The sequence below is a fragment of the Halichoeres trimaculatus genome, unplaced genomic scaffold (genome assembly GCF_033239565.1).
Source record: "Halichoeres trimaculatus isolate MK-OKI-2021-1 unplaced genomic scaffold, fHalTri1.1 fHalTri1_scaffold_11, whole genome shotgun sequence".
In the NCBI taxonomy this organism is placed as follows: Eukaryota; Metazoa; Chordata; class Actinopteri; order Labriformes; family Labridae; genus Halichoeres; species Halichoeres trimaculatus.
This window is the reverse complement of record NW_027437189.1, coordinates 9626851-9640939: the sequence shown is the minus strand read 5'-3', so window position 1 is coordinate 9640939 and position 14089 is coordinate 9626851. Positions and strand designations below refer to the sequence as shown.

The window sequence follows — 14089 nt, the reverse complement described above, 5'->3', positions numbered from 1 at the left end:
TTCTCCAGGGAAAACTCCTGTTAAGAAAAATGAAGCAGGTATTGAGTAGTAAGCTCTTTGACTTGTACGTTTTAGCAAAAACTGGAAACGTGTTTTGGGAGTCCTCACTTTACTGGCAGCGGCACTGATAGACTCAAACTGTTCCAGGTATGGGGTCAAGTTCTGTTTGAGAACTTTACGTAGAGTAGTGCCAGAGTCAGGGGTAAGATCATATCCCGCAATATCTGACATCTGGTCCCAGTGGCGATCTCGGATTCCCGGATTACACAAAATGGAAACCACAGGGATATGGTTCTGTTTAAACAATTCACATAATTGTTAAATATCAAAAGAGAAAGACTTTCTATTCTGAACTTCTTTTAAATATCACTGCGCACACAACCTTGAAATCTTTGATCTGTTCCAGAATAGTGGAGCACAAAAGGACTGCCGGGCTTTCCTGCTTCCTTGGACTATCCACACTACCACGCCGCTTAGTTGTCCCAACCATTTTCTCCATCTCTTGCTCAGCTTTGTTCTGTTTCTGCTGAAAAAACTTCAGCATCTTGAAGAGTTCCCTGAAGAACTCATCCACTTTCCCTTCCATGCTTTCACCATCAAGGTCCTGGAAGGAACCGTCCATCCATCTATTCACGAGAATACAATGACAGATTATAATGTAACTTCTGATTACAGTTAAACAGTGTGTGCCAGAGTGTTTTCAGACCTGTTCTCTGTGCGCTGCCACTTTAGGACAAGTCCAAACAGCTTATGATATGGTTCAATGCTGTCTTTGATGACTTCAACTTGTGGGTAAGATGTTGGCTCCTTTTCAAAAAACTCCTCTTCCTTGTTAATCTGGGCAATGGCCTCCTCAGCCTCCTGGAGAAACTTCTGAACTGTTCTGACGTCCATTATATACTGCTCAAAAGAAGAAACATGAGTAATTTTAAACATGATCAAATAAATTTGCTGACAACCACAGTACCATTTCTCTGTTTGGTGCTTCAGGTACTGATAGCTCTTGTTGTTGTTGTGATGCACAAGAACAAGAACTTTAAGAGCCTATTTCTGTGTTATATCTGTTTTCAGCACACTCTTTTTCATCTTCCAATTGCAATGATTTGCTTTCTCAATTATTTGATGAAGCAGGACAGCAACAGTAGCTCTTTTTCTAAATTGAAAAATAAGAAAATATCAAAATCAATTTACATAAAACTCACTTCCACTTCATGTTATTTCTAGAAATGCATCAACATTTAATAGGGGGTTATATGTGAGACAATTTGGGATTAAAATGTGTATTTTTTTTTTATTTTTATTTTTTTTGTGGCTTCAGCGATATTTTTACTACTTTTCTCCTGTGTTTGTCTGGAGATCCTACATGTAACCATGGCTGCATTGTTTACATGTGACATTAGCTGTTAGCAGCCTGTAGCATGTCAATGCTAACTAGTGTAAGGCTTGATGATTTCCCTCAAGTTGAGGAGGAGGAGGTGAGGACGATGTGCTGGTTCTCGGGTGTGAGCTGGGAGGTGACGACGTGGACCTGTCCTTCCAACTTGTTGTTGGGAACGTGGGATCTATCTCCGGTGGGATGGATGAGCTAGCTGGGCTAGCCCAGCGGCAGAGGGGCTATTGGAGGGCAGAGTGGCATCGTGCTGTTCATGGACGTGGCTGACGGAGCTGACATTGGACGCCGGCCCCACATTGGAGGAGCTTCGCCTGCTATGGGCAGACAGGACCCAGGAGACAGAGACTGAACAGACTGCTGAAGAAGCTCAGTCCTGGACCCTGTGGAGGTGGAGACTGGCTGGGCTGGAGAGTAGTGGACGGGCTGTCGTCGTCTATTTTTTTGTGGACCCTTTTGCACTTTCTATACACTTTCTTACTTTCGTTTTCTTGATTGCTGCTGTGACTCCTGAATTTCCCCTCGGGGATAAATAAAGTATTTTCTATTTCTATTTCTAAATAAAGTGTTTTCTATTCTATTCTTTCTATTCTAATGTCTTGGAGATTAAGTCATGCCTGTAAATAATTTTTGATTACTAAGTTGAGAACAAGGCTATTTTTCTCCTGTTCCTTTTTTATGCTAAGTTATCAGGCTGTGGTGTTGTTTCATTTCGATTCAACAGATACAATTAGTAATTCTTTTTTTGAACAATATTCATTTGGAAAGCAAATACATGGGACAGTAGCCACGGTTACATGAGGAGTTTTTTGTCTTTCTGAATGGAATCTTTCTGAATGACTTTTCCGAAAACAATAGTATACATGGAAAGTAATATTCCAATCTCTGGTCTACATGCGCTGCTATAATCAAACAGAATAATCAATGGGGCATGCGCAGAAAAACGTAAACATAACGTGATTTATCAAAGAACGTCTCTAGTTGCGTCTTACGACATATCTGAGCATGCGCTGAAAGAACGCACCATGATAACTTTCCGTTTGAGTGGATACATGATACCTCAATCGGTTTGGGGAAAGGAATATTTCACCTCTGTGAAACCGATTAAATGTCTGTTCAGATTGGCACTTTTCTTTCGGAATGAGGTGTATGCAAAGGTTAATTTTTTTTCTGTTTGAGCAAATAAACCGAATGCAAGCAGAATATTTGGTTACATGTATACGTGGCTACTGTTGACCAAGAGGTGTAAAAGTATGCGCCATAAGAAAATGTCCCTGACGGCCCCTTATAACATAAGATCACCCTGATATAAAGAGACTATGTTATCCTTTGCCTACAGAGTCAGAACTCTTTTTGTAAGGGTACACTGTACCTGCTGCATCATTTCCAGCTCAGAGCAACATGAAAACTCTTCGGCCCTGCGTCCCAACATTTCCAGCTCTGCCATCAATCTTTCTCTCTTGGCTATCAACTCCTCTTCTCCTTTTTGCTTGGCTTTTTGCAGCACCTGAAAAAACCAACCAAACCATCCAGACAGAGTCAGGTAATCTAATGGGGGAGGGGGGATAACATAATGTCAGATGTGGTTGAGACAGGAGTGCTACCTCATTACTGAGCTCAAAGACATGGTGGATTTTCTGCGGCCAGAGGAAGACAGCAGAATTAAGTTCTTGATCCTGTGCATCTATGATGAAGACATCCAGGAGGTAAATCAGTCTGCAGTAGCTTTCCTGTTGAGACATGTGGAAATAAATTAGTTCAGACCTGATGTAAGACTTGCAAATAGAGTTGTGTTTGAAACAAGTAGAGGCAATAACAGGGTTTGTCACCTTTATTTTCTCATTAAGCTCTTCAATACCCTTCGTCTTAATTTGATTAATGTAATCAATGAGCTGAGTCATTGCATCTGTCGTCTCTGGTACTTTCAGAGCGTTCTCTCTGATGGTTTCAAATTCAGAGCAGATCCTTTGAACAGACACAAAAAGAAACTGAGAAAATCTGAGCATTCTGAGCACAAACGGGAGGCTTTTCAAAATGATGCTACAAGAAGTGACTCACTGTAGATTTTGCCCACGGTGGTCGCTGATGAGTTTCTTTAGGAGTATTTCAGCATAGCTTTTGGCTTTGTTGGCCAGGCCCTGCTTCAGCTCTTCACAGTCCAGATGGACCATTGTGAAGTGGGCTTTGGCTGGTAGGCCGATAATCTCCTTTGACAGAGTGCAAAACTCCTCCACTAGCTTTAAAAAGAAGAAACATTACACTTTGACAGTCGTTGGGGAACTGGAGAAATGCCACAGAAGTTATAAAACATATGCAGCTTAAAATTGAATCTGCCTCTTACTTCAGTGTACTCCTCAAAAGAGTGCTCTTCTTTCATGAACTTTTCCACTCTAGCCTTTGCTGTTCCATTGACTAACCAATCATACTTATCAACTGCAAAACAGAGCAGAAAAATCAGCAAGGAATTCAGTCAGAGTTGTGAGAAAACCAGATGAAATATGATTCTGGAAACATCACCATAGTTTTTGAAATGTTTGTCAGGGTCTGTTAGGTTCTTGTGAACAGCTGTCTTCACAGTGGCCTTCGCCTGTGCCAGGATGTGATCAGCAACTTTAGCATCCACAACAGAAGATGAGCTTTGCGTCAGCCATGACTGGACAGTTTGTACTCTCTGTGGGTCAGGGTCAAAGATATTAAAAGTAACTTTAGAAATAATGTAGAAATAATGTCAAAGTGTTCCTTTAAATTGCTGTTCCACACAATCTCACCTGCAGTGTGTGTGTGATGGCATTAAGGATGTCAAAAACAGAGGCTTCCAGGTCTTGTAAGGTAGGATAAATTTCCATCTTTTCATCATCAAACGTCAAGGCCATGCGGAAGACAGGCAGGCTGTGGCCACTGTTTGGATCAAACAGGCTAACAAACTCCTCCATACTTCTGTGGAGCATGGATTTCAACTGCAAATTTAAAGGAGACAAATGTTACTGGCATGTGTAAGAGATCCTACTTCCTGGCAGGTTTTCCTTCTGTTTCACAATACAGTATTTAAGTATGACTAACTTTTTTAAAACAACAGTTATTCATTCTGCAAATCTCAGGTCAACAAAATCTCACCTGATTTGAGATAAGAACCGATGCACATCTGAAGAAGGCATCCTGTTTCTCCTCTTTAATTCTTTCCAGTGTTTCCCTACTTGTTAACAAGCTGATGACTTTAGGAAACCATGTATTCATGATACGGTCCTCTGTCCTCTTACACTGTACAGCCACTTTGTTCTGAAGGCTCTTACAGTCTACAGGTCCCGAAGCTCTGAACCAAAACAGGTCAAAAATATATCAAAAGTCAAAATCTTGAATCATCATATGAAAAACCATGGCTGTGCATTTAATTTTGCAGTTTCATGATCATGTGTTGTCTTCTCTTACTGATAATTAGAAAGGTCAACCAGGGTCAGTGGAGAGAATGTTGTGTGGCCAATATTGAGGATGGTTTGCATTACTGGATGAAGAATGTGCAGATTTTTTTGCAAAAGCTTGCGGTTTCTGATAAAGCTGTCATGATGAGGTTGGGGGAAATCAAGAATTCTGCAAAAGATTTGAAATGTTTTTCAGAAAAAGGCATTCAAAACACCAACTCTTTTCGTTTTCCTGCAACCATTTTACTTTTCAAGACCCTCACTTTGATTGTGAAGCTGTCTGTTCGCCGTCATGTCCTTCTTTCTGAGGATTCTTCAGTACTGTGTCCACTAAATGGGATGATAGTGACATAAGCAAGGTTCACCTGTGCTCTACATAAGCTCACTAATGTAACTTGCAGTACCTGTGTGCCGGACAATCACTCTGTGGAAATCATCACTGACTTCTTTACAGAGCTTTTGTAACAGGTTTTTGGTCTCAGGGTTCTCTCGCAGTTTTGGTGAGAGACGGGAAACTATGGAGTCTAACCAGTGTTGCTGGATTGGAGCTACTGGGCTGCTCTCCACACAGCGCTTCAGGAACATGTAGTTTATCTGCAATGAGTTTAAGCAAATTAAAGGATAAGTTCGGTTTATGCAGCTTTTACATTGTTTATAGAATGAAGTAGAACAAAATACTCACCCAGAAGGCTTTCCTGATCCAAGCAGTGCTTCAGGAGATATTTAGATCCAAAATCGTGCAGCGGACGTCCGTATAATGGGATCCATCGGGGCATAGACAGCCCCACTCCTAAAACTGCATTAATCGTCCAAAAACTCATGTTTTTCACCAATGTTCCATCATGGTCCGCTCCGGGTTAGTCCTCTGCTTCAGTCTGTGTCACTCCAGACAGCGCTGTGTGGCTGTACTGACCTATGAACTGACGAAGACTTTTTTACGTTTGCCCCTTCGCGCATGTGCAGTACTCTCTGGAGAGCTGACTCCACTTCCTCCTTTCTTTGAGGGGCAAACGTAAACAAAGTCTTTGTCAGTTCAGAGGTCAGTACAGCCACAAAGCGCTGTCTGGAGTGACACAGACTGCAGCAGAGGACTAACCCGGAGCGGATCATAATGGAAAATTGGTGAAAAACATGCAGTTTTAGGAGTGTTGCTGTCTATGCCCCGATGGATCCCATTATACGGACGTCCACTGCATGATTTTGGATCTAAATATCTCCTGATGCACTGCTTGGATCAGGAAAGCCTTCTGGGTGAGTATTTTGTTCTACTTCATTCTATAAACAATGTAAAAGCTGTATAAACCAAACTTATCCTTTAAGAGTGGTATGTCATAAAGTTACATGATAATTTCATAAGAGTTCAGAGTTAATCCAATAAACTAACTTACCCTACGCTTTCGCTCCTCACTGAGCATCTGTAAAACAATTGTTAAAATACGTCACATTGCAGCCGATTCTGTAGGTTTTGGGCTTAATATGTATAGATTGGTAAATGTCATACAGAAGGTGGCAGCTGTGGTTCTGGAGACTGGCTGCGCAGAGCCTCCCTCTCTTTGGTCTGTCTGTAGGCTTTCATTGCTTTAGACACCCTGTCAAAATTAAGTGAACAAAGTCATCTCAATGCAGAAACCCTGGTGATCATGCTTGTATCCCTTAAATGCTGGTATCATTCTTTTACACCTGTCTATTGCTAAAATACTGATTAAAAGTAGCTGCCATAGCTGAGCTGAAAACTTACAGTATCTTCTGGAGTTGTTCTTGCTGCACTTTACTCCTTCTGCGACGCAACAGTTTCCTCTGAGCACATATCCTCTGTTTTATCTCCTCCTTTGCTGCCGTGGCCTGTGCAATCTCATCGTCCTGCTGCTGTTGCTGCTGCTGCTGTGGGCCTTCAATGGGGGGCAGGACTGGAACCCTCGACGTGCCCCTCACCGCTGTCTCTTTCAAAACTCCGGGACAGGTGGCCATCTCCGGTAAGGAGACACTTTAAATAAGATATGTTAAAATAAAATGAGCTAAGTTAGACCTTTTGTGTTTCAACGCAAGGCTAACTAACCGTAGTTAGCAAAGAGTTGTGCTTCATGGCGTACATGAGACGTTAAATACGCTAATGTTTTGACACAGACTTTTAAGTTAAATGTTGATTCTGGAAAAATAATTACAACAGTGGCAACAGACTTACCCTTTCCTTCATTCAATATCTTTGCGGTATGGTGAATAAACAAATAGCTAACATAAACTCCGACAAATTTGCATCCCCGGGGACGTTGAGGCTAAAGTTATTAGCCTTGCCGTAACCATGGATACAGTAAACGGTAGGCATTGCTGGGAGGCGGGCCGAGTTAAATCCACCTGTCGCTCACCTTGATGTTTGTTGTCTTCAATTGTGCGGAATCATATTCTGCCCACAGTTTAGCAGTCTGGAACAGTGAATAGTGTTTTCATTTTTATCCTGTAATTTAATTGAGAATGTAAATTGTGTGTTGTATATTTTGTCTGGACCCCAGGAAGACTAGCTGTCGTCTTGGCGTCAGTTATAGGGATCCTTTTAAATAAACAAAATAAACAACAACAACAACAAAAAAAACAAAAAAACAAAACAAAACAACAAACAGCCAATTTGCCTTTTGGATCAAGCTCTTAAAGTTAAATGAAGTTTTCACAGAAAGCCAAATTATTCCAAATGAATAACAGTGATATATTTAAGGTGAAGCATTAAGAATAAAGTTAAAATAAACATCACAGCAAACTATATTCACATGTTAATGGATGGTTTTCACCATACTCTGAACAACTTATTTATCAGTTTTATTCTTAAATGGACTTGATAATGGGGTAAAATGCAATACTTTTCAGTAAGCAGATTACAACAACGATTGCACTTCTGAGAATTCATGGTGTGGATCAAAAATTTATGTTGATTTTTTTATAAGGCTGTCTTGGAGAGTCTCATCAGATACAGCATAACAGCTTGGTTTGGGAACCTTTCTGTTCAGCTTAGAAACAAACTATCTCGGTTAATTCATAGTGCTGGAAAAATTACTGGTGTCAAAGAGCAAGTTTCCGACTATCTATGATCAGGCCCCTCTGCAAAAGGCATATAAAATAATCAATGATCCATCACACATTCTACATAGTGAGTTTGAGCTGCTACCATCTGGAAGAAGATTTAGAGTTCCTCACTGTAGACTAAACAGATTCAAAAATTCATTTATCCCGGCATCTATTAAAATGGTCAGCCAGAACAGTTGAGACCAGTGCTCTGATTTTTGCACGTTTTGCACAGTAGCACTTTTGCACAGTTAGCTCTTTTGCACAGTTAACTCCCCTACTATTTATTCATCTATTTTAACTGGTTGTATTTATTTGCTATTATGTATTCACTACTGTATTCCCTCATACTGTAATGGCATTATGTGGTTGTTTTGTTAGGTATTCTGTGTTATGTGTGTATGATGTGCTGTCTGATGTGACTGCAGCATGGGTGTTTGGCCCAAAATGAATTTCTCACTTTGTGAGACAATGAAGTTAATCTTGAATCTTTTCATATTGTTAAATTTATATTTAACTCTATAGTAAAGCACAATGTACTATTCAGGGGTCTTGTCTTGTCTTTCCTTGCAAGGGAAAAATCATGTGTTGCATAGTCAGTAAAGAAGTGTCTGTCCCTCGTCTTAAATACACAACAGGATAAACAAAATTATGTCATACAGTTCATGTGGAGGTAAAAAAAAAATGAAATAAATAAAATAAAAAATAAAATTTCAGAAGTCCCAATTTTATGCTGAGTACAGTATCAAACTAATGTTCTTAGTCAAGTGTCAGGAGATCTATTGACTACTTGCTCTGATATAAAATATTAACATAGTAAACTTTGAATTAACTATTTCAAATTATTATAGGAAATCTATTTAGTGTTACAAAATATGGATATTTAGCTGCGCTGGTAGTAATTTAGACAATCTCAGTAATATACTCTAGGGGGCAGCAGCATGCTGTGTTCTACATGAAACCGGAAACAGAAGAGGAAGGAGAGGCTTTCTTCCGCTGGCAGGCTAGCTACTGCTGGAAAGTAGCGACAGATTTTTCAGGTAACATAAACTCAGCAGTCTCTGTTTCTGCATTGCACTTTAATTGCATATCTGGATGTTAGAGAACTAAATAGACTTTAGCCAACTCCTGGTGGGATTTTCCGTTATTAATAAACCGAAAGGGGGGCGTTGTCTTTGTTTTGATTTGTGTTGACGAAAGTCAGGCTTTAATGTTATGCTTTTAACCATAGGCCCGAACTGTTTTGATGTTGGATTTCCGGTGCTGTGTTGTTGTCAAACTGAATAGCGAGTTAGCAGAACCGTTACATCTGTATGCAATTATTACAATCACTCCAATATTCCTAAATTATTGTTAAAATCCAAGAAATGCATTTCTGTCAGCTAACAATGCATCCATTCTGTGCCCGTTTAGGATTTAATCATAATGAGTTATGCAGAGAAGCCGGAGGACATAACAAGGGAAGAGTGGATGGATAAACTCAACAATGTCCATATTCAGAGAGCGGATATGAACAGGCTCATAATGAACTACCTTGTGACGGGTGAGCTTCCGACATTTTTTTTAACAGCCGTAGCTCCCTATGGTAGCCCGTTTCCGCCAGGTAAAAAAAAAAAAAAAGAAAAGCAAATCTTACATTTTTGACAGTTTTTCCAACTTTATATTTACCTGGTGGAAACAAACTTCTATAGTTGCCAGTTGTCAGGGTGCAAAATTTAAACTGTCTTTCCAACAGAGGGCTTCAAGGAGGCAGCGGAGAAGTTTAGGATGGAATCTGGGATCGAGCCAAGTGTGGATTTGGATTCCCTGGACGAAAGAATCAAGATCAGAGAGATGATCTTAAAGGGACAGATCCAGGATGCCATCGCACTGATCAACAGTCTGCATCCAGAATTGCTGGACACGAACCGTTACCTCTACTTCCACCTGCAGGTAATGAAACAGGAATAAGGCTTTGCATGATATGAGAAAACTTTGCATGTTGCCTCCTTGTTGTTCAGCACTTTTGTAACTAAATTACGAATAGTAAATACAACAAAATTAAAGTAAATATGACTTTTAAATCACATTTTATGTCTATGTGCTTTTTTCATGTTTTGCACAATATTTGTGTCAAATATCTCTCGTTTCCCTTTGGCTTTCTGTGGTTTTTGCTGTGTCTTGCATCTTTTAATATTTTTCTTCCTTGTACATTTCATGCCTTTTTTGCATCTGCAGCAGCAGCATCTAATCGAGCTGATCCGTTTGAGGGAGACTGAAGCAGCCCTTGAATTTGCCCAGTCTCAGCTGGCAGAGCAGGGAGAAGAGAGCCGAGAATGTCTGACTGAGATGGAGAGGACACTGGCCCTGCTGGCGTTTGACAACCCAGAGGACTCGCCTTTTGGAGATTTGCTCAATATGATGCAGAGACAAAAGGTAGGGTTGAAGCAAAAAGCAGACCTTTGTTTCAGGCAACACTTTTCCATGATTTTTCAACATCATTTAGGATTAAGTGTGTAGAATTGTTCAGTTCAAACTGCAAAAAAACATGGATTTATTCATTAATTTTAATTTTGATACAAAAAGTATATAAGTATTAACTTGTCTTTGTGTTTGCCGTACAGGTATGGAGTGAAGTGAATCAGTGTGTGTTGGACTACGAAAACAGAGAGTCGACACCCAAGCTGGCCAAGCTCCTGAAGCTGTTGCTGTGGGCTCAAAATGAACTTGACCAGAAAAAAGTGAAGTACCCCAAAATGACAGACCTCAGCAAGGGAACCATCGAAGACCCCAAATAAGGACCCAGAGTGAAAACATACTGCAGCCTAACGAAATGGACACATTTCCTTTATCTATTTATACCCCCACAAACTGACTCATAGAAAGTTCAACCTTTTCTTTTTGTAAGGGTTGCTTTTTGATACTTAGATAACGTAGAATGTGAAGACTGGATTGATGGCATTTTAAAATGAATTCTCATGTTAAAATAATATGCAGACCATAACGTTACTCGGTATTATTATTTACATACTTGTTTATGTAAGATTAGTTCACTAGTTTTTCTGTCTGTTGGCAGGGAAAGTTGCTTGCATAAGAGGATGTGAATAAAGCCTAAATTAGGCTGTCACATTTGGTGTGTGACCACTACGAACAGGCATACTTTGATGTTTCAGGAAAATTGTTAGCGCAGTGTGCACTGCCACAAGTAAACAGACTTTTGCGTACAAAAAGCATAAATATTTCAGCTGGTAGTTGATTAGTTAGTGCTTTGTGTGACAGCAATAGCTGGAGCAAGATACTTGGGATGTTTTAAACTACTGTGACACTGACAGTGAAATTCAGCTTTAGATTCATAATGCATTACTGCTTGAAATGTTGCAAATACATGCTGACGTAGAGGCAAACAAAGATTCAAAAAAGAAATATTGAGTTATACATTACAGTAGCAGATAAGTTGAACAAAGCAAGATTCCTGGAATGATTTCAGACATCGAGGTGTACTGTGACTGCAAGCGTAAAGGCAGCCTCAGATTCATACTGTTCTATCACTGATTATACAAGATGTGAATGAGTACATTACATCTATGTCAGCAGACATGGAGATACTTTTACAGATGGATTATTTACATGTATGGAATAAGTAGCTCTTTTTGCAAATTTGATGTGCTTTTTTTGCTGGGATATTATTTTGCAATAAAAGTGAATTTTTAAACAGCACGGGTCTGGAGACTGGAGAGCTGTGTTTTTTTTATTGTTGAAATTCAAAGTTTTGGTGTAACAGTTTCAAGCTCAGTGTGGTGACAAATGCCTTTGAAAGTCAGCATGTAAAGTGTAGACTGGTAAGTTGAGACGTGTAAACTCAGATGACTTCTTGAATGCAAACCGTGTAGTGAAATAATAAATTTTAAAAAACAAAATAAAACCATAAGCTTTGTTATACAATACTATATACACTGAACAGCTATACACAATATACACAGTCAAAAACTATGTGCTTATCTATGATCCATCTTAAGTCGCACATAAAAACAGAAAATCATTTGCATGGCATTATGGCTCCATGCATTTATACAGTTAAGAAGTTTACTTGAAGTGAACCACTTTTTACAGTTCTCTTAAAGCTAAAGCTTTTGGGTCACAGGCAACTTGTTTGTGACATTAGCACCTGTCAGTAGATGAGATATGTTCAATAGCAGAAGTACATTGTCTCCTTGAGGTTGATCTGTTAAAAGTGGGAAAAATGCACAATGCTGACGATATGAATCATCATACGTTTCTCCAAAACTGCTATTTTTGTGGGTTGTCTTGGTATGCAGCAGTCAGTACCAGCCAAAATTGGTGCAAGGAAGGGAAACTAGTGAACTTATAAGAGTTTGGTGGCTGGCCATGGCTCAGTGCTGCACTTGGGAGTGGGGCCTGGTCCCTGACGTCTGATCAAACAGAGGAGCCAACTTAAGCTGTGAAACAGTGTATCACAGTTTGCTCTGTATGGAAACACATAGCTGCACACCAGTCAGGCAGCCCATGTTGAACCCCTGTCCACTGTTCTGAGCACTTAACAATGAGCATGAAGCAATGTAAAAAGAGGGCCAGAGACACGCAAAAAAAGTTCAAGGTGTTGAATCTACATAAATCTGACGAAGCATCTGTGGCATGTGCAGGACAACAAGGATGAACCACGAAGAGCACACCTCACAACTCATATGTCTTCGTGCTAGATACCCGAACACACCGTCTGAGATCTGTCAGGGTCCACATCTTGTCAGATAAGGGTTGTTTTGCCCAGACCTGACCTGTAGGGCCAATACAGGATCGGGCAGGAGTACAAAATGTTTTAGCTGGTTGGTCCACAACCATGTAACCCAAACCCCAAATCCTCAGACAGTTCAGTTCAAAAAAGTGTTACTCTGAAAATATTTTTACATATAAATCTGACCTGTTTATTGTAAACAAAAGTGTCACCTGTGAGTAAAAAACTATCAAAAACATAAATCAGAGGTGTTTAGTGCACTGTATTGTATTTTACAAAGTCATCACATGTAGAGAAAATAGATGCTGGAGATTACAATGTACAGTATTTAAACTAAATTTAATAAACCTTTAAGAGTAGACTTAAAACTTTCCTTTTTGATAAAGCTTACAGTTAGAGCTGGATCAGATCTGAACCAGCTCTTAGTTATGCTGCTATAGGTTTAGACTGCTGGGGGGAACTGACACACAGGGCTCCTGTTTCCCTCTTTTTCTGTCAGTCTAACTTCTAGTCTTACTGTCCTGTTATAGTTACTGACCATACACCTCTCTGGGAGGGTCTGAGTTTGTCTTGTAGGTTCCTGGGGATCGGTGAAGAAGACGGCCTGCTGCTGTGCTCCTGTCCGACACCAGCTACTACAGCTTTGGATTTGGCCTGCTGGTTTCACCTTAACTGTCGCCACAGCGCCAAACTTCAGACTCCGTCTGTTTCTCTCTCTCTCCCTTTCTGTGTGTGTGTGTGTGTGTGTGTGTGTGTGTATGTGTGTGTGTCTGTGTGCGTGTGTGTGTATCCCTACCCCCCCCCCCCCTCCTCCCCCCCCCCCCCCCCCCCCCTCTCTCTCCCACTCTCTCTCCTCTATCTGTCTCTCTCTAACCCCAACACAGTCGAGACAGATGTCTGTCTAACATGAGTCTGGTTCTGTCCGAGGTTTCTGCCCGTTAAAGGGAAGTTTTTCCTTGCCATTGTAACTTGCTAAATGCTGCAAAGTCCTGTACTCATGGTGGATTAAGATAAGATAAGACTCCTTATCTTGTCTTGATGTTGGGTTTCTGCTAATAAAATTTTACTAACATTTACGGGTCTAGACCTGTAAATGTTTTTGTAAAGTGTCTTGAAATAACATTTGTTATGATTTGGCGCTATATAAATAAAGATTGATTGATTGATTGATTGATTGATAAATTGTTGCCGAGTAGCAGAATAAACTTCTAAGGCAGTACACAGGAGGAAAAGCACATAGAAATACTCCAATACAGTTCAAAATCATGCATAAGCAATGTCATTAAAAGACAAGTGTCAAAATGGTGGAATAATTTAGGATGATGTCTCATGAATGTATGCTGTAAAAGTATTAACTTATTAAATACTGGTAACAGTGAACTATAGTCATTGTAGTGTCCTGAAAGCAGATGGGTTTTTGCATCTTACATCATAAATGCTAATGACTATAATTTAATACTGCCAATTAATGTAGCAGAACAGCCTATCACTCTCAAAGAAACA

At 40.1% G+C, this 14089-nt stretch overlaps 2 protein-coding genes across 3 annotated transcripts in view; one reads left to right on the top strand and one right to left on the bottom strand.

Annotated features, from left to right (window-relative positions):
• Window positions 1-7105, bottom strand: part of dnah12 (dynein, axonemal, heavy chain 12) — a 25599-nt gene extending 18494 nt beyond the window's left edge. Inside the window, exons 1-19 of the mRNA XM_074680987.1 lie at window positions 6989-7105; window positions 6545-6790; window positions 6308-6395; window positions 6195-6221; window positions 5211-5400; window positions 5070-5136; window positions 4817-4975; window positions 4505-4700; window positions 4159-4347; window positions 3908-4061; window positions 3732-3823; window positions 3449-3627; window positions 3220-3355; window positions 2995-3120; window positions 2763-2897; window positions 707-900; window positions 383-626; window positions 109-294; window positions 1-17 (exon numbers count right to left, since the gene is read on the bottom strand). The exon at window positions 1-17 is cut by the window's left edge and continues 184 nt beyond it. Coding sequence (XP_074537088.1) covers window positions 1-17; window positions 109-294; window positions 383-626; window positions 707-900; window positions 2763-2897; window positions 2995-3120; window positions 3220-3355; window positions 3449-3627; window positions 3732-3823; window positions 3908-4061; window positions 4159-4347; window positions 4505-4700; window positions 4817-4975; window positions 5070-5136; window positions 5211-5400; window positions 6195-6221; window positions 6308-6395; window positions 6545-6774 — 2609 coding nt within the window. The 5' untranslated portion in view covers window positions 6775-6790; window positions 6989-7105. The remainder of the gene's footprint in view (window positions 18-108; window positions 295-382; window positions 627-706; window positions 901-2762; window positions 2898-2994; window positions 3121-3219; window positions 3356-3448; window positions 3628-3731; window positions 3824-3907; window positions 4062-4158; window positions 4348-4504; window positions 4701-4816; window positions 4976-5069; window positions 5137-5210; window positions 5401-6194; window positions 6222-6307; window positions 6396-6544; window positions 6791-6988) is intronic.
• LOC141798976 (glucose-induced degradation protein 8-B homolog) lies at window positions 6760-11561 on the top strand. Of its 2 annotated transcripts, none has more exons than XM_074680986.1 (5): window positions 6760-6779; window positions 9271-9400; window positions 9593-9789; window positions 10075-10272; window positions 10461-11561. In XM_074680986.1, exons 2-5 carry the CDS (start codon window positions 9283-9285, stop codon window positions 10632-10634), a joined length of 687 nt encoding a protein of 228 aa, XP_074537087.1. In that variant the 5' UTR covers window positions 6760-6779; window positions 9271-9282; the 3' UTR covers window positions 10635-11561. The 2 variants fall into 2 exon arrangements, with proteins under 2 accessions (XP_074537087.1, XP_074537086.1); XM_074680985.1 differs by lacking the exon at window positions 6760-6779 and adding an exon at window positions 8802-8897 and having other exon boundaries at window positions 10461-11560.
• Window positions 11562-14089: the final 2528 nt, after the last annotated feature.